At 34.3% G+C, this 27,569-nt stretch overlaps 1 protein-coding gene across 6 annotated transcripts in view; it reads left to right on the forward strand.

The window, feature by feature from the left end:
* Window positions 1–27,569, forward strand: part of LOC140447185 (uncharacterized) — a 232,029-nt gene that overhangs the window by 76,744 nt on the left and 127,716 nt on the right. The window contains exon 1 of one of the 6 annotated variants that reach the window (XM_072539692.1): window positions 11,972–12,073. The exons of the other annotated variants lie outside the window; for them this stretch is intronic. Within the exon in view, the coding sequence (XP_072395793.1) occupies window positions 12,072–12,073 (2 nt within the window). The 5' untranslated portion in view covers window positions 11,972–12,071. Of the gene's footprint in view, window positions 1–11,971; window positions 12,074–27,569 lie in introns of those variants that run through there. 6 annotated transcript variants of the gene reach the window in all.

Consider the following 27,569-nt stretch of genomic DNA (forward strand, 5'->3'; position numbering starts at 1 on the left):
TATGTTTCTACTTATTTCTATAATATTTCTATAAAAAAATCTTCTGATCTTGTGAGAGGAAAATACATAAAATGACGGTGTACATGTGGAGTTTCTAGAATAAACAGAAAACTTATTTTTAAAAAGTAGTTTATTAGGTCAAAATAAGATGGAATACATTAAAAAATAATCCGTTCAATTTTCATTAACATCGTCTAGGCTCCACCAATAATTGGCCATTCGAATATTTGTCGATAAAAATTTTAAATTTTTTCATCGATAAACTTCTCAAACTTTTTGATACCCAACATCTTTTTTGCCATTATAGGGACTTTTGGATTAGGGTGTGCAACTACTTCGAGAAATATGGTAACAACAGTAGATATTCTTAACCTAAATTCATGCTTCATTACGCCATCAATAAAGTCGCGAGCAGTCGCAACACCTCTGTCCTCCTTGCTGTTGTTAAAGTGCATAAAATTAGAAATTAGAAAAGAAACTTTATCTTTCTTTCTAACACTTTTTCCCTAAGATGCTGTAGACAAAGATTTTTTTTGTGGTAAACGAAACACCATTTTTTATAGTCTTTGATCAATGTATTTTTTTTATCCATTACGTATATGGAAATTTTGTTTGTGATTCAACTGGTAATCAACGAAACATTATCTTTTACTAGAAAAAGCCATCTTGTTTATAATAGAGAAGTTATCCTAAATATCATAAAAACTATCGAAAACATCTACAAAAACAACAAAATGGAAGTCAAAATAGATGGACAACTTACAGAACTTATAGAAATAGGCAGCGGAATAAGACAAGAGGATTCATTATTGAGCCCCATGCTCTTCAATTTGATCATGGATGAAATCATCAAAACCGTTAACAAAAGAAGAGGATACAGAATGGGAAACAAAGAAATTAAAATACTCTGTTACTCAGACGACGCAATATTGATAGCAAGATGAAGATAGTCTGCAAAGACTGGTTCACAGATTTAACATAAGAGCAAACGAGTTTAATATGACAATCTCATCTCAGAAAACTAAAACAATAGTAGTCAGCAAAGAACCAACCAGATGTAAAATAGAAATTAATGGCATATCAGTATTGAACAAGTAATAGAAATAAAATACCTTGGGATTACAAAGTCTAGCTATGGAGACCTGGACAAAGAAGTGAGAGATCAAGTACAAAAAGCAAATAGACTGGCAGGATGCCTTAATAACACTAGATGGCGAAACAGACACATTAACACTGAGATGAAATCAAGAATTAATAAAGCCAGTGTAAGACCAATAATGGCATATGCCTCAGAAACAAGACCCGACACAGTACTGAGAAGAATTACAGGAAATACGCCGTGAGATCGAAAGAGAAGTGAAGACATTAGAAGAAAATGGCAAGAGAAAAAAAAAATAGCAAGAGATAAGTCACTCATCGGCAGAAAAAGTATCGGACGACCGCGCAAAATATGGAGTGACAACCTCCCATACAGGTATTAATCCGCCAATGAACAAGCAGAATTGCTTACAAAGAGGAAGAAGAAGAAGAAAAAACCGGTCATTTTTATTAAGTTTTTTCTACACCATAACAAAATCTCTGTCACATGGTATGTAGGAATGTCCCCTTATGGAGAAATACTGGTTCACACGACGTCCGAGGTCTGCAAGGGCTAAGCACATTCTAAGAACTGTGTGGCTCTTATTCTGACCACCACATCCATCAGAAAAAATATGGAAATGTTTAATGTTTGGTGGAATTTCTCTGATTATAAAATCCTTAATAAAGGAGCAAACCTTATCTGGTTCTTTTTTTTTGGCGTACATTTTATGATATACATAAAACATGGTTTTCCCAGTTTTTAGGTCGTGGATATTAAAAACATTTACAGTTGAACAAATTAGATTAAGGGCAAGATTTTAAATGTATTCCACGTAAATTGCTCCAACCGTGGCATAACTCTTGAATCGACTTCATCTTGCTATACAATTTTTGACTCTTTTTTGGTGAACAATTTTTTTCCGCCACAGCTACACGTTTAGCAACGCCATTTAGGGCCTTGGACTTAATTTTGTTGGAAAGTTCCTCACAGGTGCAGCAGGTGTCGATCTGTAGTCTACCAAAAGACAAGTTATAATGCTCCTTGAATATCTTGCGATAAAAGCTGTACTTCACAGTGATTCGAAATTTTTATAAGAAATAGTTCATGCATTTTCTTAATGTCCAATTTTTCCAAGGTCCAAGGTAGTAAAATTCTAGGCTACCATAATGTGAATTTTTTTACTGGAAGTGAACGAATATGTTCCTTTACTTGAATGACCACCCTTCCAAGTTTAGCATTCCCTAGCGTATTTTTATAATAATACTTGGGACACATTACAAGAGGCGAAAGATATGACCTGCTTCGAATAATTATGCAAGGGAAAATAGCAGGAAAAAGGTCCATAGGAAGAAGACGAAACTCCTGGCTAAAGAATCTATGGGAATGGTATAGCTGTAGCAGCAACGAATTGTTTCGGTCAGCAGTTTCGAAAATATGTATAGCCCTGATGATCGCCAACCTTCGGAACGAAGATGGCACTTGAAGAAGAAGAAGCGTATTTTTATCTCTTTTATTGTTAGGTGATTTTCCCAACGACAATAAGTTCGCCTAGCGCCGAATACGGTCTAAAGTGATCCCATGAATACTAAAAAAAGTGGTTTTATAGACACTATACCTGCTCGAACTAGAGGACACAGAGTATTTATATGATTTGCTGTTTGGTTTTGAATTCTTTTGATCTACTTTATGTCGTTTCCTTGACATTTCTGAAAACTCAATTAAATGCATATATTAATCTTGTTCATTTTTCGTCTCTACAGCATAAAATTTATTAAAAATCTTTGCTGATTACCTTCGAGAATTTCAAGAAAACAGCGTGACCTACAACTAAAATTAAAAAGCTTACCTAAGTGATATTTTGATCGACAAAAACAAAATTATTTATCTTACCGACATGGTTCACCCATTGTCCGTTGATTTACTTTGCTGTTTATGTAATTCAGATATTCTTTGCCCTTCTCTCGCGCACCTCTAATTACTTTATTTTTATAAATAACTTGTTTCAGTCCTCTTTGCGTTTTTTATGAATAACTTCCACAGAACGATCCTCCTTGGACGACGACATTATAAAAACTAAGTATTTAAACCTAAACATATTCAACACATGTCACTTGTCATGTAGACGTTAGAAGCCGTTTATTCGAGAAACACCACATGTCCAGGAGTTGTGGGGTTTCTCCAATAAATATATATTTTAAACTATGATTAAAATATCGTGTGATTTCTCTTTAAATTATGCGTGTATATGGACATGTATATTTATGGACATGTGTAATTTCTTAAACGAGCGACTTAATTATTAAATTTATTAACTTCATAAACTTAGGATTTAGTCCTAAGAGAACCGAGAAATTTGGTTTATAGCGAACAAGTGCAGGTCTAGCCTAACCTAACATAACCTAACCTAACCTAATCTTAAACAATTAACAGGGTAACGTTACAATAATATGGTATGTCTAACAATGCACACTGTTAAAACTACTGTTGGTGGTTTTCATACAAAACTACCATATCGACTATATAAATATGAATTGAAAATGAAAAGAAATATATACAACTGTTTTATTAATGTATTATCTATTGCACTTAATGCTTCTAAAACTGTGTTATTAGCATTTTAATTCAAATTTCTGATGATAAACAAGAAAATAATTAGGAATGTTTATTTGTTTTATAAGCCAAACGTGTAAAACACCTGGCCTTTTCACATGCGCTTCTTTCTTGTTTGCTTTTGTAACTTCCTTTTTCGGACCTGATAAGGATTTCTTAGTATGGAAATATCGCTGAGGTTGTTGTTATTCAAGAAGAGTAACTGCATGGAAACTGTTTATTCAGGTCAAATTTAATTTCCGATTTTTTATTTGCCGAGGAGCGGCTTGAATAGCAAGATTTTAACTTCAGCTATGCGTGACTGATTTTTTATTATAATAGTATGGTGTAGGTCAAGCCATTGAATAACTCGTGTAATAGCAATCGATCAGATAAGAATTAAAAAAAAAAACAATACAGGGATTTAATATGATTGTCCAAGTTTCGCAATGTCGATATATCATGGATTATAAAATAATCAGGGTCGGCTGTATATATCTGGTCCACATTATAAATGTTAATTGACAGAGACGTACCCAGAATTAATACTAGGGGGCAATATTTTGCAACACAAACGGTCAATGAAACCAAAATTTTAATAATATTTGGTATCAAATAAAAAGACTGATATGTTTTTGTACACACTTGTATGACAAGTCAAAGAATGAAAAAGAAAAGTTTTTTTGAAGTGTGTAAAAAATTTATTTCCTATCTGAGCGTTTTCGGATTTAAAAGCCATCTTCAGACCTGTGCCACAATATAGATATAAATAACTAATTTAAAGTTTACAATGTTTCACTTACGTCAAGTTTTTAAAGTATCGCTGTTAGGAGAGATTTCTTCTTCTTCTTTTTCTTCCTTCTTGTATGTAGGCTTTAAAGCCTATTTTTGCTTCAATATTAGAATTGTTCTTGTGGCATTTTAAATTAATTACTATTTAAATGGGAATAAGCCACAATTAAAGGTTAAAATACGTTTATTGAGAATACGTTTATTAAGAAAAAGATGGTGCGACAATTTAAACAATTTCGGAGTCTAATATTGAATTAATTACTATTTAAATGGGAATAAGCCACAATTAAAGGTTAAAATACGTTTATTGACGTTTCAATTTCCACTTCGGAAATCGTTCTCAAAATACAAATATTAGTAAATTTACTAATGTTTCTTTGGCAATACATATTTATTACTTCTTTTGTTAATTTTGCAATAAATTGTTGATATCAAACTATCTGTTATTCGTACAAAAATAATTTTTTAGGTTTGTTGTTTCAAATGACGTAAAGAAACTTTGTTTGAAACAGGCGTTTTCTTTGGCTTTTCTCCTCAGGCAGTCAGGACGAAAAGCTTCATTTTTCCTGCGAATGACCTGACTCCTTCTGTCTCCAACACACACTTCAAATCTGGACTCATCATTTCATTGTATCGAATCGACTGAGTCCAATCTTTATGCTCTTTTGATCATTTTAGTCTATTTTTCTTTTGTTGTGCTGTTAAAAGTGGCTTTTCCTTAGCCTAAAATAAAATGAAATTTATTAAAAACAATTCGTACTAATTTTTTCAACTATAGAACTTACTTCGTAAGTACCAAATCCTAATTTGTGGCCCTCTCGGTAACATGTTGGTTTAAAAACGTGAATCCAATAACTTCACTCCATAAAACGCTTAACTCCATATAATTTCCTCGTCGATTTTTCACTATAATGTGTCTTAATACCCTTCGATCTGCTTCAGTTATTTGACTTTTTCGTAGATTTCTAGATTTTGTGACGACCGAACCTGTACTTTTGTATCTTCTGACTACATTTCTTACACTATAGCGTGACAATTGCAACGTATTCGCGATTTCCGAATTGGATTTTCCAGAATTAAAAAATGTAATAATGATTAAACACACAAACGGCAAAAAGCTTTACAATACTACCAAATACATTTGACATTAACTGACGATATTATTGTTTTAATGTCATTTTTCCATAGCTACAAATTTTTTTTATTGTTGAAAATAAATAAAAAACCATATGGGTAATGTTTTTAATAAATATTAACAAAAATGCCATATTAATTAATATGGGAACTTATAAAAACATTCCAAGTATAATTTGTTTATGGTAATCGACTTGAACTGCAAATTCCATAGGTGGGCCAACTGATATGGGAAGGGGCTCGTAATTTGTCTATGTTAATCTAAGATAGAGAATTGCTCATAATACAATACAGGAAGTATTAAAAATTTAACTCCTCTGTGCTTATTATTATTGTCTTGGCAATTATTGTCTTGGTGTCATTTAGAAGACCGCAGTGAATATAAATAACTAGTATTATAGTACTCGTTATTTTAGAAGAAAATTAATGGTCTGAAATATACACTTAAGAATAATTTTATGGCTTCAATAATTTCTAATGTCAATTTTAACAGAACATAAATTACAGTAACTGCTGTTATCACAGACGACTTTATATTTCTAAATGTTACGCGTAAGCTTGTAGTAGACTGTATTTATTATGTAATGTTCAAACCTTCATTAAACGTGAAGTACTTAAATATTATATGTATTACGGACAAATCGGCTAAAATATAGTTGACTCCATGGTTCTTTAATCTTTACCCGTGCGTCGTCATTTAAAACATACGAAATAAGTCGGAAATTTACTCCACGCAAATGACAGAAAGTGCCTACTGCTCCGATCACGGATTATATTATAAATTTTCACGTTGTCAAATAAATAAAACCTAAAATGTTAGTTTTGCTTACGACCTAAAATACGACTCTTAAAGCGTATTTTGTAAAAAATTGCCCAGTGTATTTTGAAGGATAAATACTTATTATTAGACTTCGGCAAATATGCAAATAAAAATGTAGAAAATATGCGCATAAATATGCACGTGTTTACCCGAAAATATGCAAATATTTTACAAAATATGCATACAAATTAATAAAAAAATCGTAAAATAGTAACAATTTTATTTAAAAAAAAAGTGTACATAACTAAATATTTCCTACTATTCATTAAGATTTACATTTATTTTAAGTAACTACATCATTTTTAAGTATGAATAAACTTATTTAGAATTATGGTAACAATAAATGACCAAGTGGTGTTCAAAATTGTCTAACAAAAACTTGTGGCTTCTGTCTGAGTACATATATTTATATATGGAAAAACTTCGTTCAACATCAACTGATGTAACGGGAGCATTTTTCAAACTAACCAAAACATTTGGTTCTAAATTAATTGTTTCCGAAATATTTTCAGCTAGAACACTGACTACTTCAGAAAGAATATGGTAACCTTTATTTTTTTCCATAGTAGCTTCAAATTTTTTTAAAATATCTTTTCCAATATTACCTCTAACGTTCCGACAACATGACGCAAATTCTTTTATTAATGCTGTACTTTCGAACAATGACAGTTTTGTTGATTCTAACTGAGTAATTGTTTTTTGAACAAAACTAAAATTTGATTTTATAAATGAAAGTTCTTGTTGAAGCAAGTTACTCTGAAAAGTTTGTTTAGAATCCAAAAGAGATTGGGAACTTTCATCTGTTAACGTATCAATTATGTTCTTTATTTTAACAAAATGATCTGCATAAAAATTAGCTGCTTCTAACCATGTTCCCCATCGCGTTAAAATAGGTTGTGGTGGAAGAGGAATGTTAGATAGCATTTCTTTATAAAGTTGAATTCTTATAGGAGATTTAAGAAATACTTTTTTGACACTGGATATCATGGTATTTACAAGAGGAAACTTTTTTCGTATTTCCTCTGCAACTCTGTTTAATCCATGCGCTACACAAGTAACATGTATTAAATCTGGGAAAAATATTTTTAAATTTTGTCCTGCTTTCACCATATAAGGAGCAGCATCCGATAAAATAAGCAGTAATTTATTAGAAGGAATAGTTGTCGGAAGAAAAAAAGTTGCTAATGTTTCTTGTATAAAACGCGAAATTGTTAAAGCATTTGTTTTCTCAAGTTGCTGGCATGAAATAAGATGAGATTTTGGTAAGGTATCTTCTTTAAGAACACCAATCAATAAATGAGCAATATACTTTCCTGAGGAATCAGTGGTTTCGTCTACAGATATGTAAAAATAATTATCTGCAATTTCTTCCTTAATATTAATTAACACCGACGAGTATAGCCCGTTCACATTATTTCTTCTTAGAGACCGATCACTTGGAACATTAAGTTTGCAATATTTTTTTAGAAACGAACTAAAATTTACATTTGCTAATTTTGAAAGCGGTATGTTTGCAGACACTAATGCGCGACACAAGTCTTCATTAAAAGTTTCTTGCTCATCTAATTTTTTTGAAGTAGATTGGAAACATTTAGCCATTGAAGTTTGATATTTTCCTCCTATTTTTCCTTTTTTTGCAATGTGTGAAGCAGTTCTCACATGTTGGTCTATCTGAAATTTCTTCTCACATGCTATCTATAAATAAAAATAAAAACCTTTATTTTAACCCAACCTTTAAAATATAAAAATATACAAGGTGTTTTTGGTTAATCAAATAACTGGTTTGGAAAAAAAAAACACTCGCTAAGTGTTTTAAATGCAGTATTAATCCACAAATTAGTTTTTGTTACTAACCATTAGTACATCATATAACTTATTTTAAAATACAACAAAAGTTTTTTTTTTGTTAATTCAATTACAATAAAAATAATTGTGTTTTAGAATAGCTGACTTCATAAAAAAAAGTAAACGTGAAAAATTTTTCTAAATACACACCATTGTATTGTACCATGGACAATTTTTTCTCACTAAAGGAAGCTATTTTTCATTTAAAAACAACCTACGAGTACTAAATTTCAAGTAAATACGTTTATTGGTTTTAAAGTTATTGTTGTTATTAACTAAAAGAATTTAATTTTTTTTAATTTTAACACCCTGTATCTCGAAAAGTAAATAAGTTTGACCCCTCATTAACTATATCGTTTTGTTCAATTTTTCGAGAAGTATCTACAGTCAAACGTTGTAAGTGTCATTTGGAAACACCCTGTATGTATGAAATATTAGATATTTAATAGAAAATATTAGATACTTACAATTTTGCCACAGACTGAACAGTAGATTTTTCCCATATCCATAGACAGCTCTTTATAAGGTTTAATCCAAGTTGAAGCACTGGTTGTTTTAGGCATTATAAAATCACAATCTTCCTTTTTGTTACGCACAACGAGTGTTTACGCTTTGAATATCAAAACAAAAATGATTTACAAATCTGAGCATCAAATTAGAAATGTTTAGGTACCTAATTCAATAAACTGGGAGATTTTGGAAAATCCCTAAATTAGGAACAACACTATTAGCCGTTTACCTGCTGTTAAGATACAATAAATTGTAGATAGATTTGGGGATTAGATCATAAAATGCAAATGAGCGAACCCTTAGCGATTATCCAATAACTGAATGCCTCAGTGACCGAGACTTTCTAAGAATGTTGAGGGCTACTTAAATTGATCTTCTTTGAAATTGTAAATGTTTTGTACCTGTAGAGATTACGTACTTAGATCATTTCTTGATTAAAATGACTACAAAATTTTATACAAGAATTGAAATAAATTGGTATGTTTAAAAATTTTCAAATACAGTATAAAAATCTGAACTTTTATGCACTTTATGCAAACTTTTATACAAATATGCCAAAATATGAAATATTTGCATAAAATATGCACAATATGCAAAATATGCAATATGCATATTGTAATGTACCTTTACATATGGCATTTATTGACTTTCACAAGGCTTTCGATAGTATTGAAACTTGGTTCTTTTTGTCAGCCCTGAGGGATGCTCGAATAGACTCACGGTACACTACACTTATTAAAAACATTTATGAACAGGCCACATTCCACATCAAAATCAATGAAGACGAAAAAACAGGAAAAATGCGTCTTGGTAAAGGTATTAGACAAGGTGATACTATTTCACCAAAGCTTTTTACCTTAGCATTGGAAAATGTATTCAAACAGCTCGACTGGGAGCAAAAAGGTCTAAACATTCATGATGTACGTTTGAGTCATTTGAGGTTTGCGGACGACATAGTATTATTTAGACAGATATCAAGAAACTAGAGCAAATGCCCAAGGAATTAAATCAGCAGTCAAATAAAATAGGTCTTAAAATGAACCTTTAGAAAACAAAAATAATGAGGAATTTGCAAACTAATATTATTATTGAGAACGTCAGTCTTGAAAATGTAGAACACTATTTAATACTTGGACATATCATTAAAATCGGCAAGTTACGCTTTACCTTGAAGAATAAAGATATACCAATGTGTCTAAAATGTAGAGTTTATGACAAATGTATCTTGCCTGTAACTACATATGGACTGGCGACCATGGCCTTTACAAAGAAAACCTTAGAGCAGCTCAGTACAACCCAAAGAGCGATGGAGAGGGCCATGCTAGGGATTAGTTTGAGAGACAGGATTCGAAATATCGACATTCGTGAAAGAACAAAGATTACTGATGTCGCAGAACGTATAGCAAGGCTCAAGTGGCAATGGGTCGGACATGTTGCCCGAGATAATCCCGAAAAATGGAGATAGAGAATAACAAACTGGAGACCAAGAGAGAACAGGTGAGGAGTAGGCAGACCACAAAAGAGGTGGGCTGATGATATAAAACAAGTCGCGGACAAGCAGTTAATGAGAATTGCCAAGAGTAGAAATCAATGGAAGCAAATGGAAGAGGCCTATGTCCAGCAATGGAAGAATACATGCTGAAGAAGAAGAATTTATTAATTGGTGCCTTATACGACACCTTATGGTTTGTGTTTGTATTTTTGACACCAAAATAATAATCTTCTTCTTCAGCCTTTATTCATCCATTGTTGGACATAGGCCTCCTCCAATTGTTTCCACGCTTCCCTATCTTTTGCAATTCTCATCCATTGCTTTCCAGCTACAGCTGTTATATCGTCTATCCATCTCTTTTTGGGTCTTCCCACGCTTCTTTTTGTTTCTCGAGGTCTCCAGAATGTCACTTTATGAGACCATCTGTTGGTGTCTTGTCTTGCTACATGTGCTACCCATTGCCATCTCAATGTCGCTATTTTTTCCATGATGTCGGTTACTTTAGTTCTTCGACGTATTTCGGTGTTAGGAATTTTGTCTCTGAGGCTTATATTTAACATGGCCCTCTCCATGGCCCGTTGAGTTATTCTTAATTGTTCTGCCATTTTTCTTGTTATTGCCATAGTTTCCAATCCATAAGTTGCAACTGGTAGTATACAAGTGTCATAGGTTTTTCGTTTTAAGTGTATTGGGATTTTTCTGTCTTTTAAAATGAAGCTCAACTTCCCAAAAGCAGCCCATGATAATTGTGTCCTTCTTTTAATTTCTAGGGTTTGATTTTCCTTTTCGTTTTTAATTGCATGTCCTAGATATATATATTGTTCTACCTTTTCTACATTGATGTTATCTATCGTGATGTTTTCTAGGCTGTTGCTTAATATCTTTGTTTTGTCGAGATTCATTTTTAATCCTATTTGATTCGATTTGTGATTTAAATCTTGTAGCATTGATTTTAGTTCATCAATATCTGTGCTTATTAGTACTATGTCGTCTGCGAAACGCAAATGGTTAAGATATACTCCATCTATTTTTAATCCCTTTTCGACCCAATTTAGTTTTTTGAAGACATTTTCTAATGCCAAAGTAAATAACTTGGGTGAGATGGTGTCACCCTGTCTCACGCCTTTGCCAATTTCTATTTTCATAGTTTCCAGATCATCATCTATTTTTACGTGAAAAGTAGCATCATCGTATATATTCTTAAGGAGGGCAGCATATCTTGAATCTACTCTGGCGTCGTCCAATGCTGTTAAGAAAGCCCATTTCTCGATACTGTATAAATAATAAAATAATATATAAAATAATAATAACCTTACGGTTTTAGGATAATAAATAGGCTGACAATGAACTAGAGGTAGTGGATTTTGTGAACAGCTATGAGTCATCCTTGCGCAAAGTACAAATTTACGCTTCGACCATACAAATTTTAATAATTTTGGACGAGCCGGTGCGCAAATATTTTCAAGGTCATAGTCTCTTAGAAAATCCACAAACTCTATTAAGAAATATTTACCTTTTAATAGTTTTAGGGTGCCAGTAAATAATATGCATTTATAAACATCATTAATCTTATTTTAATTGCTGTCATTTCATTTACTTGACACTTTGCACTATTTTTGATCCATAAACAAAGATTACTTAATGTTTATGTATTTAAAGTGGAATTATCCAATTTTATTTATCTAAAGTTATACACAAAAGGTCACTTAAATATCTCTTCCCATTACTTTTATAATACTTATCAACAATTTTATTTAGTCTTAACCAAGGCTTAGTTAAGGCAACGTTTATTTAGTGAATGTTCAACAATGTAAGTCTTTTAGTAGTTGTTTGTTTTTCAAATTGTTGAAGGAAATCTTGATTTTACATGCTACATGCATCAAGAAAAGTTTGATATGTTTTGATATATAAAATCACAACCGAACCGTAGTTACACAAACACGTTTTATTAGTTTGTCTCTAACTTTTGAGTTTTGTTTTACAAATAAGTGAAATTTTAAAATACGTGATAGTGAGAATAACGAAGTTCTTCTGCTATGAGAGTTAATAAAAATAGTTATTCTGTCGTTTATGTGTATTAATGTTTCTGGTATTGAAGGTAAGATCACGATATTATAGAATATGATAAATATATTGATACAACGCTGTCAATGGCATCAATTATTCTAGTCTAGCTTTCATAGTTTCTTGTCAATAAGTTAGTGATGCTATTTTGATTGAGTGATCGCTGTTTGTCTGCTGCTTTCATCAAGTTCTAGACCAGAGCAATACAATGTTCTCTGGGTGGGTAGATCTGTGGCTGTGGTTAGTGATCTAGTCCTTTATCATCATCATTCTGGTTTTACAACCCTGCATGGGTCCTAGCTTTCTCAAGAATTTCTCTCCAGTCGTCCCTAACCGTCACCTTTTTCCGCCTAGCACGTATTCCCATATTTCTCATGTCTTCATCGATGTTATCAAGAAACCTTGTTCTGGGTATTCTTCTTTTTCTCTGACCAATGGGTCTATCAAGGAGAGTTTTTCTAGATGGGTCATTTTGTTCCATCCGCATTACATGTCCTATCCACCTCAGACGTCCTATCTTAATACATTTTAGGATATCTAGCTCCTGGTGTATTCTACAAGGTTAGAAGTTGTATTGTTTTCTCCACACTCCATTGTCATTCACTATCCCGTAGATGCGCCTTAGTATTATACTTTTCTTTCGAAACATCCTAACATGTTTTTATTATTTTTTGTTAGAGTCTTGGTCTCTGGACCATTATGTTAGGACTGGGCGTTTTATTGTTTTGTAGAGTTTTATTTTTGTATAGCTCGATATAATAATTGTGGATTTAAGGAGAAGATTGAGCCCAAAATAGCATCTGTTGGTCGTGCAAATTCTGCGGTTTATCTCTGCGGTAGTATTATTTTCACTGTTAAGGAGCGCTCACAGGTATACAAATTCGTTCACTGCTTTGATGACGTCGTTTTCTATAACAAGTGGTCGTAGGATTTGTGGTTTCGTGATTATTTTCATATACTTCGTTTTGTTGGTGTTTATTATTAAACCCTTTTTTGTAGCTGATTCTTTTAATGCTACATACGCCTCTCGTACATCGTTTTCCGTTCTCCCAACAATAATAATATCGTCAGCATAGGCCAGGATAATCAGACAACTAAAATACAAAGAAGGATAGGTCTCACATAGGCTGCCTTTGGTAGATTGAATAACATTTTCAAGTCTATTATCCCAGTTTGTTTAAAAAGAAAGGTTTTTAACCAGTGCGTTCTACCGGTTCTTACATGTGGTGCAGAAACACTGACTCTGACAAAAAGAACAATAGACCAAATAAGAGTTACACAACGCGCTATGGAAAGATCACTATTAGGTATTACCATCAGAGATAAAGTACCAAACCTAGAAATAAGAAAAACAGGAGTCACAGATGCAGTTGAAAAAATAGCCATGGCTAAAAGGCAAGAGGCATATCGAAGCAGAGGACGACCGCCGACTAGATGGACAGATGATATCAAGCGCCTCACCACAAACTGGATGCAAGAAGCTCAAGATAGAAATAGGTGGAAAATTTTACGGGAGGCCCACGTTCAGCAGTGGACAAATATAGGCTAATTGATGATGATGATGATTATATATTGAACCAGTTGTTGTGATTTGTGACATGCGTCTTACTTTTTCCAGAGCCAGATGGACCAGTATACAGGTGAGAGGATCTCCCTGGCGTAGCCCGTTATTTGTTTTAAAAGATTCAGGCAGTTCCCCTAAATTCGTACTCTACATTCAACTTTTTCAAGACTAAGTTTTGTTAAATTTACCTAGTGATTTGGTATTTCTAGCTCTTTCATTGGTTTAAACATTTCTCTTCTATTCACAGAGTCGTAGGGTGCTTTGTAGTCTATAAATATGTGATGAGTATCAACGCCATATTCCAGTGTTTTTTCCAAAATTTGTTTCAGGGTTGCAATCTGATGAATTGTCGATTTACCACCTCTGAAACCAGCCTGGTATTTTCCTACTATCCATTCTGCATATATTGCCATACAGTGACATAGTACTGTGTAAAATATTTTATTCGCTGCATTTACAAGCGTAATTCCTCTGTGGTTAGAGCGTTCAAAGAGATCTCCTTTTTTGGATATGGTGCAAAGTATAGATTTCTGTGCCCATATTTCTTTTATAAGCTTATAAACATCTTTTTTTAGTATAGTTCAGCTGGGAGATTATCTATTCCGACTGATTTGTTTTGACGTGACAACGTCTTAAATTAGGTTGTGGCTCGGAGTCATTCAAGAAAAAGTGTAACGCCCGCTCACGTCTGTTACAGTGAGTCACCGAACGAGAGAGAGGCCCGCCGGACCGGCGAATGCCTTGCGTCTCTCTCCCACTCAAACATGATCGGTCCGCTGCGCGCGGCACTAGAGAATTAGGCGCGTTGAATCGGTGCGTGCTTGGCGTTGGAAAACCGAGAAAGCGTCATAATACAAGTTCACACGTGTGGTTAAAGTATCGTCAGCTGTGTCTGTAGTGAAAATGTGGAGTGCTTAGATTCGTCATTTACAACAACTACAACAATAAAGTTAAATAATTGTACACTAATATTTCATTATCGTAAACTATGATTGATTGATTAATTGTTAGATTGACACAAAAGTTGAGAAACTGAGTTTATAGGTTATGTCATACTATTGACAAATGTTGATAGTGTTAAGTAAATTATTAGTTTAAATCACTCTGCAATCAATCGTAATTCAGTCGATTGAGAAGAAACAGCGCGTATTGCTAGTCAAACATTTAAAATAACAAATTATAACTTCTAACCTGTCAAAACAGGGCGACCAAACAAACGAACTAAACCGACCAATCACCACGCGCGGAGTTAGAATTTAACTGTGCTTAGCAAGAATTTCAAATTCCAATTTTAGTAAATGTTTTAATTTTCAACTTTACCATTTACAATTACAAATTTTAATTAATTTCAAATTTATTTAGCAAAAATTTGAACCTTCGATCTGAATAAGTGTTTTGATTTTCAAATTGATTCTTTAAAATTAAAAATATTAAAATATATATAATCAGAAGTGAACGTCACATAACATTATCTGTACTTATTATTATTTAATATGTAGGCAAATACATGTGACCATACTTGGTAGACACAATTGGAAATAGTAATTTTTTATAACTGAAAAAAATAAATATATAAAATACTGGTAGCAAACAATAACTTCAATGATCGATATCTCCGCAACTAATTGATATATCGAAAAAATTTTCAAATAAATTATAGTTAAAATTTGTGCAATTCTTATTTTCATTCAATTCCTTGTTCCTATTGTGCAATTTAATAATATTCATATCAATAAATATTCTACCGAGAAAAAGACGTTGTCACGTAAAATCTTCGCCCGTAAAACCGACTTTACAGGCAACCGATTTTTTGACTATTTTTTTAACTGCATCTACAACTCCTAGAATCGTTGGAGGTTCCTGTTCTCTCTCGTCTGTTCGCCTTACCCCATCTCTTTCGTCTTCTAGGTTTTCTTATTCTTGCTCTATATTAAGTGCCTTTTAAAGTATTCCACCCATCTATTCAATACATCTTTCCTTGTTGTTAATAGGTCGCCATTCTGACTTCTGCATTGTCTTGTGGTTGCCTTGAATTAGTTTCTATTGATGTTAATATTCTTATAGAATGCTCTGAATTCTTTCTCTCTGTTTAGGTTTTCTATATATTTAAGTTCCTTATTGAAGTTGTTTCGTTTTTTTCTTTTGTGTATCCCCTTTTCTTCTCTTCTCTTTGTCTGGTATTTCTCTATAGTTGTTCTAGTTCGTCGAGTAAGCATCTTTCTGTAAGCTTCATTTTTTTCTTTTGTTGCGTTCTTGCATTTATCGTCAAACCAATGATTTTTACGGGCACAAATTTCTGTTCCTATTTCTCGGGCACAAATTTCTTTCGCTGCTGCTTCAATGTCTTCCTTTATTCTGGTGATCTAGTCCTTTATAGTTTTTATAATGTCATGCATTATGATGACACCTAAACTGGATGATATTCGATACCATTAGTCTAAACAGTAGATAGGTTTCAGGATGGTTTAGTGAATTATTTTACCTTCTATTAAAAGTCAAAGTTTCTCTATGATTAGTGAATATACCTTATGCAGAGTTTTTGTCATTTATTCGTAGTCTTCACTCTTTTACACAATTGTAAATATTGTTGAGATTTATCTAAAGTTTTTGTTGAAATAACCGGGTCCTTACTTGATGCTAGATTGCTGTGCCATCAGTATTTATCTCTGTAGCTACCTTTAAAGATATAGTAACTCGGCTGTCTATGATAGTTACAAGAATATCGATAATAATGTATCGTAGAACCGTAATGTAAATTTCACATTTTTTTTTTGTTAATAGTCTAGTCGTCAGAGACGACTCTGACGAATGCCATTGAACCTCTAAAAATTAAACGAACAAGCTGAATTTTGCTGAAAATGTTAATTTTGGGACCCCAAAAAAGATGCTAAAAGTTTACTATTCCTACCCCTGTATGTTGATTGAATTCGAAAGAGAAGTACAATTGTTCTGAATATACGCTGTAGAAAAAGCGATAGTCTGAATTACATATATGTGCTAGATGGTTTGACATACTTAAAGGCTATAGCCAACAGATGGCGTGAGAATGCGATTTTTCGGACGAAAACCACTCTCATTAATTTGATACCATAAACGTCAAAATAGATCCAATAACAACGGAGATCCGATAAAGTGCTGTTTTGACAATGCTGCCATCTTTGTTTTTATATGTTAACATATTTTCTATTCCCTTTCATTTGACACCTCGAACGTCACGATCGGACCAATAAAAACGGAGATACGATGTTATACCGTGTTGGCAATGTCTTTGCGTTTGTTTTTCGTGATAACATATTCATTACCACCTCCCCGTTCCATCGATACCTCGCACGTCATCCTACGTTAAGCCGTTTGGCAGTTACGACCGGGGGTTGCGATCTTGACTAAGTGGGGACTGCTAGGTCGGTAATGTAGATCCAATGCTTACCGACAGTGATGTCACATTGTTTGTCATACAATGTTTGATTCCAGTTAAGATTGCCAATAATTTTTTGATCACAGGTGTTTGTTCTAATATTTTTTAATATCTAAGCATGCATAAATATTGTAATTCACATCGTTGAAATAGCACTTGTATGCTAAAGAGAGCCTCTCTCGTACCCCCTGCGTCCCGAAAACCAAACTGTGTACGGCTGATTTTTAGTTCAGTAGAAAAGTTTAGCTGGTTTAGTAGTTAGTTTTAAATCGTTTATAACTCGAAAACGATCAAGTTTACAAAAAAATTTAAATAGACCCATTTTTTTCAGAATGATCCAAAGAAATTCAAAAAAATTGTCCGGGCCGAAAAAATTGATTGTTACAATTTGTTTAAAAAATTTGAATAACTTTTCGCGTGAGCTCTTGAACCTTATTTTGGGGTATCTTATGAAAGTAAATATGCAAAAAAACTCATGGGAATATTTTTCCGAACGAACCCGAACATTTCGCCTTGTTTACTAGCTCTGAACGTGTCCATAGTTCACAATAATAACACACCTGTCTGACTCGCTGAGAAGAAAAAACTGTGTATTTTAAAAACCCTCTGTATTAATTTTATCTTGCGTTAATTGCTGCTAACTGATTTTATTTGGAGAGTTTGAGAATTTGTTCTATAATTAACCAATCCTATTTATAATATCTTCGTTTTAGAATCTTTGGATAATCTGGATATTTTTATAATTTTGGGAAAAGTCCCATAGTTGACTTTTATATCTGCTTAAATTAGCATATATATTTAATATATTTGGTATCTTACTACATACTTATTTTTTTTTAGTTTTTCCCATAAAACTGATTCAAAACTTTGTTCGTAATGATAAAGATGTCGTCAAAATCCCACCTGTCATAACTTCTAATATTCCCATGCTAAGCTTGTTTATGCTATTGCATGTATTGACAACGTCTTTTTATGTCGCCAGAACAGAGCGTGAGACATAAAGTGAACTATATAATACTTCAAGAAACAAACACGCTATAACAACGACAATTTTCGCACATGGTAGATAAGAATCGTTGAGGTGCAATGAACTATTACTCCGATAAAATAACAAATACTTATTTAAATTCTGATAAACAAGATAAACAAACCTTTCTGTTCTCACAGGAGAAGAGTTTGAATATAATTCGAATATTTGACTACTTGTTTACTTGTATGTGATATACTCTGTTGACTTTATTTTATTGACAGAGGAACTATGGAACTTGTTAATTGAAGAAGCTATTGAACAATTAATGCATTATGTCGGTTAATCCAAAATAAAAGATGAAGCTGTAAAGGAGCACTCCAGAACTAGTAATGATGTTGGAAATAATATGCTAAAACTAGAGATAGCATAAATATGGCGATTATTAACACATTATTTTAACAGAGACCAAGTCAACTTAGCGCAAACAACATCTACAAGCGTAGATTCTGTTGTTTGTTTGGATTTATATGACTGCTTCCACATTATCGGTAGATATGTCACAGTATCATCAAAACCAATTACAACCTTTTCCTAACACTTCTGCTAATCAATGCAACCTTCAGCCACAACCACCTCCACCGGCTCAAGTTAATACAAATCCAGCAGTTTTATACACTCATTCAAATGAAATACAACACTCTCAGCATACAGTCGAAAACCCTAATTACACTCCACAGCAGGCATCGAGCGAAGAAAAAATGGAAAGTCATACAAATGAACATTAAACTCCCTTGTGGCAAAAAGTAACCACAACAAACAACAGATTTTGAGTACTAGAAGGACAAGAGCCAGATGGACACCAAACTGTCAACAAAAACACTGATAACCAAACATGAACTACTCAATCAAAAGATCAAAGGCCACCTCCAATCTATGTCTACGGAGTGACCGACTATACGGCAATGATTAACTCACTTATAGGGATCACCCCCGCTGAAACTAATTATACAAAAACACTCCCAGATAGTATAGTAAAAATAGACGCCTTATGTCCAGAAACGTACAGGAAACTAGTAAGCTATTTCTTCTTCTTCTTCTACGGCACTACAGCCCAAAATGAGCCTTGGCCTCCTTTATTTTTTGCCTCCACCCTTGTCTGTCTGTGGCTGCTCTTCTCCATACACGGACTCCTAAAAGTGCTTGTGCGTCGCTGCTTACTGTGTCTTCCCAGCGCTTTCTTGGCTTTCCAACTGGTCTCTTTCCCTGCATTCTGGCGTTCAGTGCTCGTTTTGGTAGCCTATCCTCTCCCATTCGTATCACATGTCCGGCCCATTGCAATCTTTGTATTCTGATGAAGTCTGACAGGGGTGTTTCCTTATACAGTTGATAGAGCTCGTTGTTATATCGAATTCTGAAGATTCCGTTTTCCCTCACAGGTCCTAGTATTCTCCTCACTACTTTTCTTTCGAATGTGTCGAGTTTGTTTTTGGATGTTTCTTTCAGGACCCATGCTTCGCTGCCATAACATGCTATTGGCCGAATTAAAGTTTTATAGATTCTCATCTTTGTATTTCGGTGGACACTTTTAGACCGAAATATATGGGAGAGGGCAAAATAAGCTTTGTTTGCCTGCGTTATCCTTTTTCGTATTTCTCCATCCTCTGCTCCATCGGCATATATTTCTACTCCCAGGTATGTAAACTTTCCAACCGTTTCAATGTCATCTTCATGCATAATGTTTTGTGGGATTATATTTCTTCTCGTCTGTACCATTATTTTTGTTTTTTCTGTGTTAATTTCCAGACCTAGCCTTTTCGTTTGTGTTTTTAACACTGCGTATGCTTCCTGTGCTCCTGTTGATGTTCTACTCATAATATTAATATCATCGGCGTAGGCAGCCAGTTGAACCGTTTTATTGGTCAGTAGGTTTTCTCGTCCAGTTTGCATTTGCCTAACCGCATACTCCAGTGCCAGGTTAAACAATGTTGGTGCCAGCCCATCTCCCTGCTTTAGTCCCTGCGAGATTTTGAAAAAGTCTCTCCGGTTGTTTTGTATTCGTACACATGCCTGAGTTTCATCCATTGTGGCTTTAATGAGTCTAATCAGCTTATGTGGTATTGCTAATTCTGCCAATATATAGTATAGTGTGTCCCTTTTGACTGAATCGTATGCCTGTTTGAAGTCTACAAACACGTTGTGAACATCAATGTCGTGTTCCCACGATTTGCTCAAGACCTGCTTGACTGTAAATATTTGATCCATTGTCGATCTTCCCCGTCTGAAGCCCGTCTGATATTCTCCAATAATATTTTCTGCTAGTGGTTGGAGTCGCTGGTTTATAATATACGTGAGGACTTTATACGCTGTACATAGTAGAGAAATTCCACGGTAGTTTTTGCACTGGAGTTTGTCTCCTTTTTTTATAGATTGGGCATACTATACTTTTCTTCCATTCGTCGGGTATTTTCTCTTCTTGCCATATTTCTTTGATAAGCGCGTGGATATGACTTGATAGGTGGTTGCCACCTACCTTATACAGTTCTGCTGGAATCTCGTCAACTCCCGGGGCTTTATTGTTTTTCTGGGCCTTAATAGCTTCGAGAACTTCCTCGAGTAAGCTATGTTAGAGAATAAAAATTGTATTACACAGCTACCAACTTCAAGAACTCCATCACACAATTGATACAGATGATATATAAACCGAGCTTGCGAAAAAAGGCCACCATGTTAGAAACATAATCAATGTTAAACTTAGGCTAACAAAAGAAACTCTTCCACTATTCTCTATCGATCTTGAACCCAATACAAATAAAGCATACGAAGTAGAATTTTTATTAAACTCAAAAATTAAAGTCAGGTCAATTACCTACACAACCTTCTTTGTATATATGCTTGTTAAACTTGATGTCTAAGATATTTGAAAGATTCCTGCTAAATAGAATAAGCGAAACTGTACCACTCCATTTTCTATGTAGATAGAAATACTTCCATAGAAACACTTCCATAGAATAGCCAATAAAATCAAGAAAAGACTATGTGTGCCCCAATGTTTCTCGATATTAAGCAGGTTAACGAACGTTCGTTCCAAGTAAAAAAGTCAATAATGATTTCTTAACCTATCACTCAATCCAATCCGGAGTTCCTCAGGGAAGGGTCCTCGGTCCCTTCCTGTACCTAACATTTACTGTTGACATACCTATTACAGATGACGTCACAGTGACGATTTTTGCCAATGATACAGCCGTTGTAGTTTCAAACAAAGACCCAGAGATAGCATCTGAAAAGCTGCACAATTACTTACATACATCAGAGAATTGATTAAAAATTTGTAAAATTAAAGTCAACAACGAGAAATCATCCCAAATCACATTTACAACAAGAAGACGCACCTGTCCACAAGTTAGTCTAAACAATGCCCCATTCCTGCCAGAGACGTTGTGAAATATCTTGGGTTGCATTTGATCCGAAAGCTCACCTGGAAGCAACACCTTAACTCAACAAAACTCAGCTCAATATAAAAGTGAAACAAATGAATTGGTTACGTGGCACAAAGTCACAACTGTCATTTTTAAATTTTCATTTCAATTCAAACAAAAAGTTTTGCAGACCTTCCAATCAAAAACATTGCGTATGATAGCTAACAATGACATTGGAGCACCATCCGTAAAAGATGTCATATCACTTCACGCCAACAAGGCCAAAATTCGCAATTCAGCGCACCACAGCCAAATTATCAGTGAATTATATCAGTCACCAATGAAGGAACGAAGACTGAAGAGGTCTTGGCCGGAAGACCTGGTTACATGGATAACTGTCGCTGGACGGTAACCAAATTAGGTCAACGTTGTGATCTCAGTTAATCATTACTTAAATGTACTGTTTATGAGTAAATTGTAAATATGCATTTAAAAATAAAAAAAATTATAATATGTGTGCACTTCCAATTAGAGGGAACTATATAGTCTCAAATGGCAAACAGAAGCAAGATGCGAAAAATTTCCAAAATTATAATCACTTTCATTTTATTGTTGTAAAAGTCATTATTACAAAATTTAATCCCCATATGTATACTTACTAAGGTAAATTATTAAAATACAACTTGTTTCCTTATAATAAACAAACATGTATTCATTTATGATTTAAAATCATGTCATTTATTTCTTTTAATAGATAAAAAGTATACTACAGTACATTCACTTTCGAGAGCGTGTTATCGTGTCATGGACAATAAACAATAAATTATTTTCTTTACGATTCAGCTGTCAGATCTGAATCCTAATTATTTATTACCTATTACATAAACGAAACGTTGTAAAGTGAGAATTTCTGTTTAATCAACTCGGATATTTACGGCCATCTGGAATTTTAATTATTTTTCGGTGTACTAATTATTCATTGGGTTTAGTTTAAAGCGTTTAAATGGTTGGTTTTTAGATACCAACTTTTACGATTATCTCGATTTTTTTAAACACGGGATGTTTTATTGATTAGAACTAAACAAAAAGATAGATACTATGAATAGTATGTAATTCTATATAACAAAACGGTGGCCAAAAAGGGCGTATAAACAATAAATACAGACGCTCATGTTGCTCATGATGATGATATTAACTTTTCAGTAGACGCAGTTTAATTTTTTGTATCAGTAGTCGCACGCGGTCTACTACACCGGTCATAAAAATAGTCCTAGGGAAGCATTTTGTTTAAATTTCAATAAAATAATGTACAGTTTGTAGTTTTTTTAACATTATTTATTATTATTGACATATTTTGTTTATTTAAAATGTTTATTTACGTAGCACAAAAAATAGTCCATAATTTTTGTAATATTTTGATTTACTAACCAAATTACAATTAATTTAAAAGTAGAACATAACATAATCAGTCTTTAAGACAACAATAAAACATTATTTCACTAAAGGTGGGTACACATATGCGAGCAGAACTGTTCGCGAACCGTTGGTGTATGTTAAGGCGGGTACACATATGCGAGCAGAACTGTTCGCGAACCGTTTGTAAACGCTATATTCGTTAATTTGTACGACGGGACGAACTGCTTGCGAGCTGTTCGTTCGTTGCTCGTCAGGAACCACAGCCTGTCGGTTTTTGGGACGAACACAAAGAATGTTCGCAGAACTATAAATTGTGTCTATAAATTGTTTCTGCCAAGTGTGCGATGAGATCATTTGGTTAAACAAAATTGCTGAACGAGCGCGGCTTATTCAAAAGTAACGAGAAAAATTAATAACAGATAATCTAAACAAAATACCGAAATGTTTAGAATAACGAAGTAAATTAATTCTTGGTTTGTTATTAGATACTTAGGGTATTGGATAGCCAGAACATAAACATATTTTCAACGAACTCTTCGCGAAGAGCTCTCGAGCAGTTCGCAAACAGTTCGGCTCGCATATGTGTACCCACCTTTATATTCGTATTAATTTGTACGACGGGACGAACTGCTTGAGAGCTGTTCATTTGTCGCTCGTCAGGATAAGTCTGTCGGTTTTTGGGACGAACACAAAGGATGTTCGCAGTTCAATTTGGATGGAGTTCGCAGAGATATTGTCTGTTCGTGCCGTCGTCGAATCGAGATTGTATGACTTTTTCCCAGTTTGAATTTAGTGTATATTTTTCGGCATGAACCCAAGTTTTCCATGATTGCACAGTGGTCCGAGAATAAATGTATTTAACTTATTGACTTACATCAGAATAAGAATCCTCTTATTCTGGGATCTGAAAGACCCTGATCATTTTCGAAAAAACTTAAAAGATGATGCATGGCGCGAAATACGTGAAAATGGACATGCCGCCAGAAGACTGTAAGCGGAAAATGATAACACTATCGGCATTGTTAATATTTCGATGCCGATATCGATATCGATAATTAGATGGAAACAATATTTCGAAGAAAATCTAAATGCAGACAACGAAAATGATCAGAACGAGACAATATATTATACGGCGGAGCTGCACATCGAAAATCCGAGTTATGAAGAAGTAGTTCAGATAATAAATAAACTAAAAAACAATAAAGCACCAGGTACGGACGGAAGTTCGGCAGAATTATTAATGCATGGAGGATCCGAACTCTGGGAAAGAATCCATTACCTAATAACATTAATATGGACGAAGGAGCAAATGCCAGAATAATGGACAGTTGGCCTCATACAGCCAATATATAAAAAAGGAGATAAGAGGGAATGCCAAAATTATAGGCCAATTACATTGCTAAATGTAATATACAAAATTCTTTCTGGTATAATCTACAATAGATTATTAGAATACTCCGAAAATATAATTGGTGATTATCAAAATGGATTCAGACCAAATAGAGCCACTACAGATAACATATTCATACTAAGAAAGATACAAAAAAAAGCTTATGAATACGACATAGACCTATATAATATGTATATAGACTTTAAACAAGCTTTTGATAGTGTGAATAGAGACAGAATGCTGGAAGACCTTTGTAATCTAGGTATACCTAAGAAATACATCAGCCTCATAAAAATGACGTTGCGGGGTTCAAAAGCCGCAGTCAGAGTAGATGGAGAACTGACTCCCCTATTTAACATCAACATGGGAGTAAGACAGGGAGATGCCCTATCAACCATGCTATTCAACCTAGTTCTTGAGGCAGTCATCAGAAAAACTAATATAACCGGCCATATAAACACCAAATCAGTACAAATTACTGCATATGCAGACGATGTAGCCATCATTAGTAGAAATAAGCCACGACTAATGGAAGTGTTCAAACAAATTGATCCTGAAGCAAGAAAAAGAGGTCTCAAAATAAACGAAGCAAAAACGAAGTATATGACAGTCAAAAGAATAACTGACAATGAAAATAATATCACAATAGACAACTATACTATCGAACGAGTGGATGCCTTTACATATCTCGGCACAGAAATCAATCAGAAGAACTCCGTAAGTAGCGAAATTAATGCACGTATTTCCAGCGGGAATCGTACATACTATGCTAATAAAAGATCGATGACATCGAAATTATTAGACAAAAGAACCAAAATGACTATCTACAGAACACTGATTAGACCCGTAGTAACCTATGGATGTGAAACTTGGGTAATGACGAAAAAAGATAAAGCCCAACTCAGAACATTCGAGAGAAAAATACTGAGGAAAGTATATGGCCCGGTACAAGAGGAAGATGGCACATGGAGAATCAGGAGAATCGACGAGGTTAATGAGTTAAATGAAGGTTATGACATTGTAAGATTTGTGAAAAGTCAAAGACTGTCATGGCTGGGACATGTGCAGAGACAAAACGATGCAAAAACAACAAAGAAAATGTTACAATGGAAGCCCATAGGAAGGCGAAAAAAAGGAAGGCCCAGAACGAGATGGTTGGATGACGTGGAAGACGACCTGAAAACAATGAACATAAGACACTGGAGAAGAAGGGCACAAGAGAGATCTGAATGGAAGGACATAGCCAGACAGGCAAAGACCCATCCAGGGTTATGATGCCAAAAGAAGAAGAATCGGCATCGTTTAGGCGCGAAAAGAAAAAGGTCTCCACAGGGACCAGTGAAATAGGAAAGAAAATTGTGTTCATTAAAAATGAATAAAATAATTATATGCATTTCTACACAAACAAATCTGTTACTTCGCACAAGTTGGTTCCTCGCTTTCCATGGATCGCGATGAGTTCGCTGTAAACATATTTTCAACGAACTGTTCGCGAACAGCTCGCGAGCAGTTCGCGGACAGTTCGGCTCGTATATGTGTACCCATCTTAAGACTTATCATAAAAACATATAAGAGATGGCAAAAAACATAATAAAATTAAGCCGGAATATTGTTACAATCATTGCAAATTGGATTTACATGTTCCAAACAAAGATCCTTTTTACAAATCGACCAAAAATATTTCGTTTTTCGATTCTATTTCCATTCACTGTCTCCACACCTCCCAATTGCTCCCGGAGTTCTTTGAACTGGCACGACATCTTCATCAAAATGACGGATCTTCTTTAGGCGAATCCTTATTGTATTGAGCATACATTTGTATACATTTTGGCTTCGATTTTTCTCCTAATTAAGATGGAATCAGACATGGAATAAAGGTGTACCCACATAAGCTGCTGCTACCTGGTACACGGATGGCTCAAAAACATCGGAGGGTGTGGGAGCCGGCATAGTAGGGACAAATCAAGGGATACATTTCCCGCTAAGTCTATCTAAGGATGTGACAGTTTTCCAGGCGGAAATAACTGCAATCCATCATTGCGTGGAAGAAATAGAAAGGCAGGAAAGAACGTTCTGTTCAGTTGCCATCTTCACAGATAGTCAGGCATTGATTAAGCCACTCAATTCTGTAGAGGTCAATTCTAAGCTAGTATGGGATTGCGTGTGTGTCCTAAATAAACTAGGAGACCGTAGCAAGGTTACGGTAGCCTGAGTACAGGCACGAGGATCATAAGGGCAATAAAGAAGCAGATGAAATGGACAAACAAGGCTCATCAATGCCATTCATTGGACCGGAATCCTTCTGCGGCGTTGCAAAATCAGTAACAAGAACGGCTACAAGGAAGTGGGTAGCTCACAAATCTCTGGAATGGTCGAGGAATTCACCAGGAAAAAAGACAGGCGAAACAGTTCATTACAGAACATTTGCCAAAATTTACGGCAGACCTAATAAGTAAAGACAGAAAAACAGTCAAAGCCATAGTAATTGGCTTTTAATAGTAACTTTTCGTCCACAGTTACGTATTGCGAATGAGAGAAACATTTTTTTTGATTTTCGTTCTACTTGGTAATAAGATTTAAGAAACTAACTCTATCATGCTTTGTATTGATATCATCAGTTCGCATGTACCTTAGTAAATTTCTGAATCTCGTGATTCATCATTGTCAGTCGGAAAACCTCTATATCAGTGCCGTCTGTTTTCCACAAGTCTGTTGTATTAAGGTGACTTGTCTTTCTTACACCTGCAAGATATAAGGGACCTAAAAGGGCACGAATTTCATCAATGTTTGTTGGGTATGCTTTGTATAAAACTTATGAGGTCGCTGGTTAAATGATATTAGAATAATAATGAAGAAAAAATGCAATATTTTGACTGTAAATAAATTAGCGAAAAATAGCAACTATAACTGTGAATAAATTACGAGAATTGACTGGTCTTAACTCATACTGTTGTCTGTACAAAAAATATAGACTCACCTTTTGATATATCGATGTATTCATCGTGTGAAGAAGTGGACGTGTCGTCTTGAGATCGTCAGAAACCACCCTCTGACCACGTTTCGAGGTGGTC

Source organism: Diabrotica undecimpunctata, chromosome 8 (genome assembly GCF_040954645.1).
Source record: "Diabrotica undecimpunctata isolate CICGRU chromosome 8, icDiaUnde3, whole genome shotgun sequence".
In the NCBI taxonomy this organism is placed as follows: domain Eukaryota; kingdom Metazoa; phylum Arthropoda; class Insecta; order Coleoptera; family Chrysomelidae; genus Diabrotica; species Diabrotica undecimpunctata.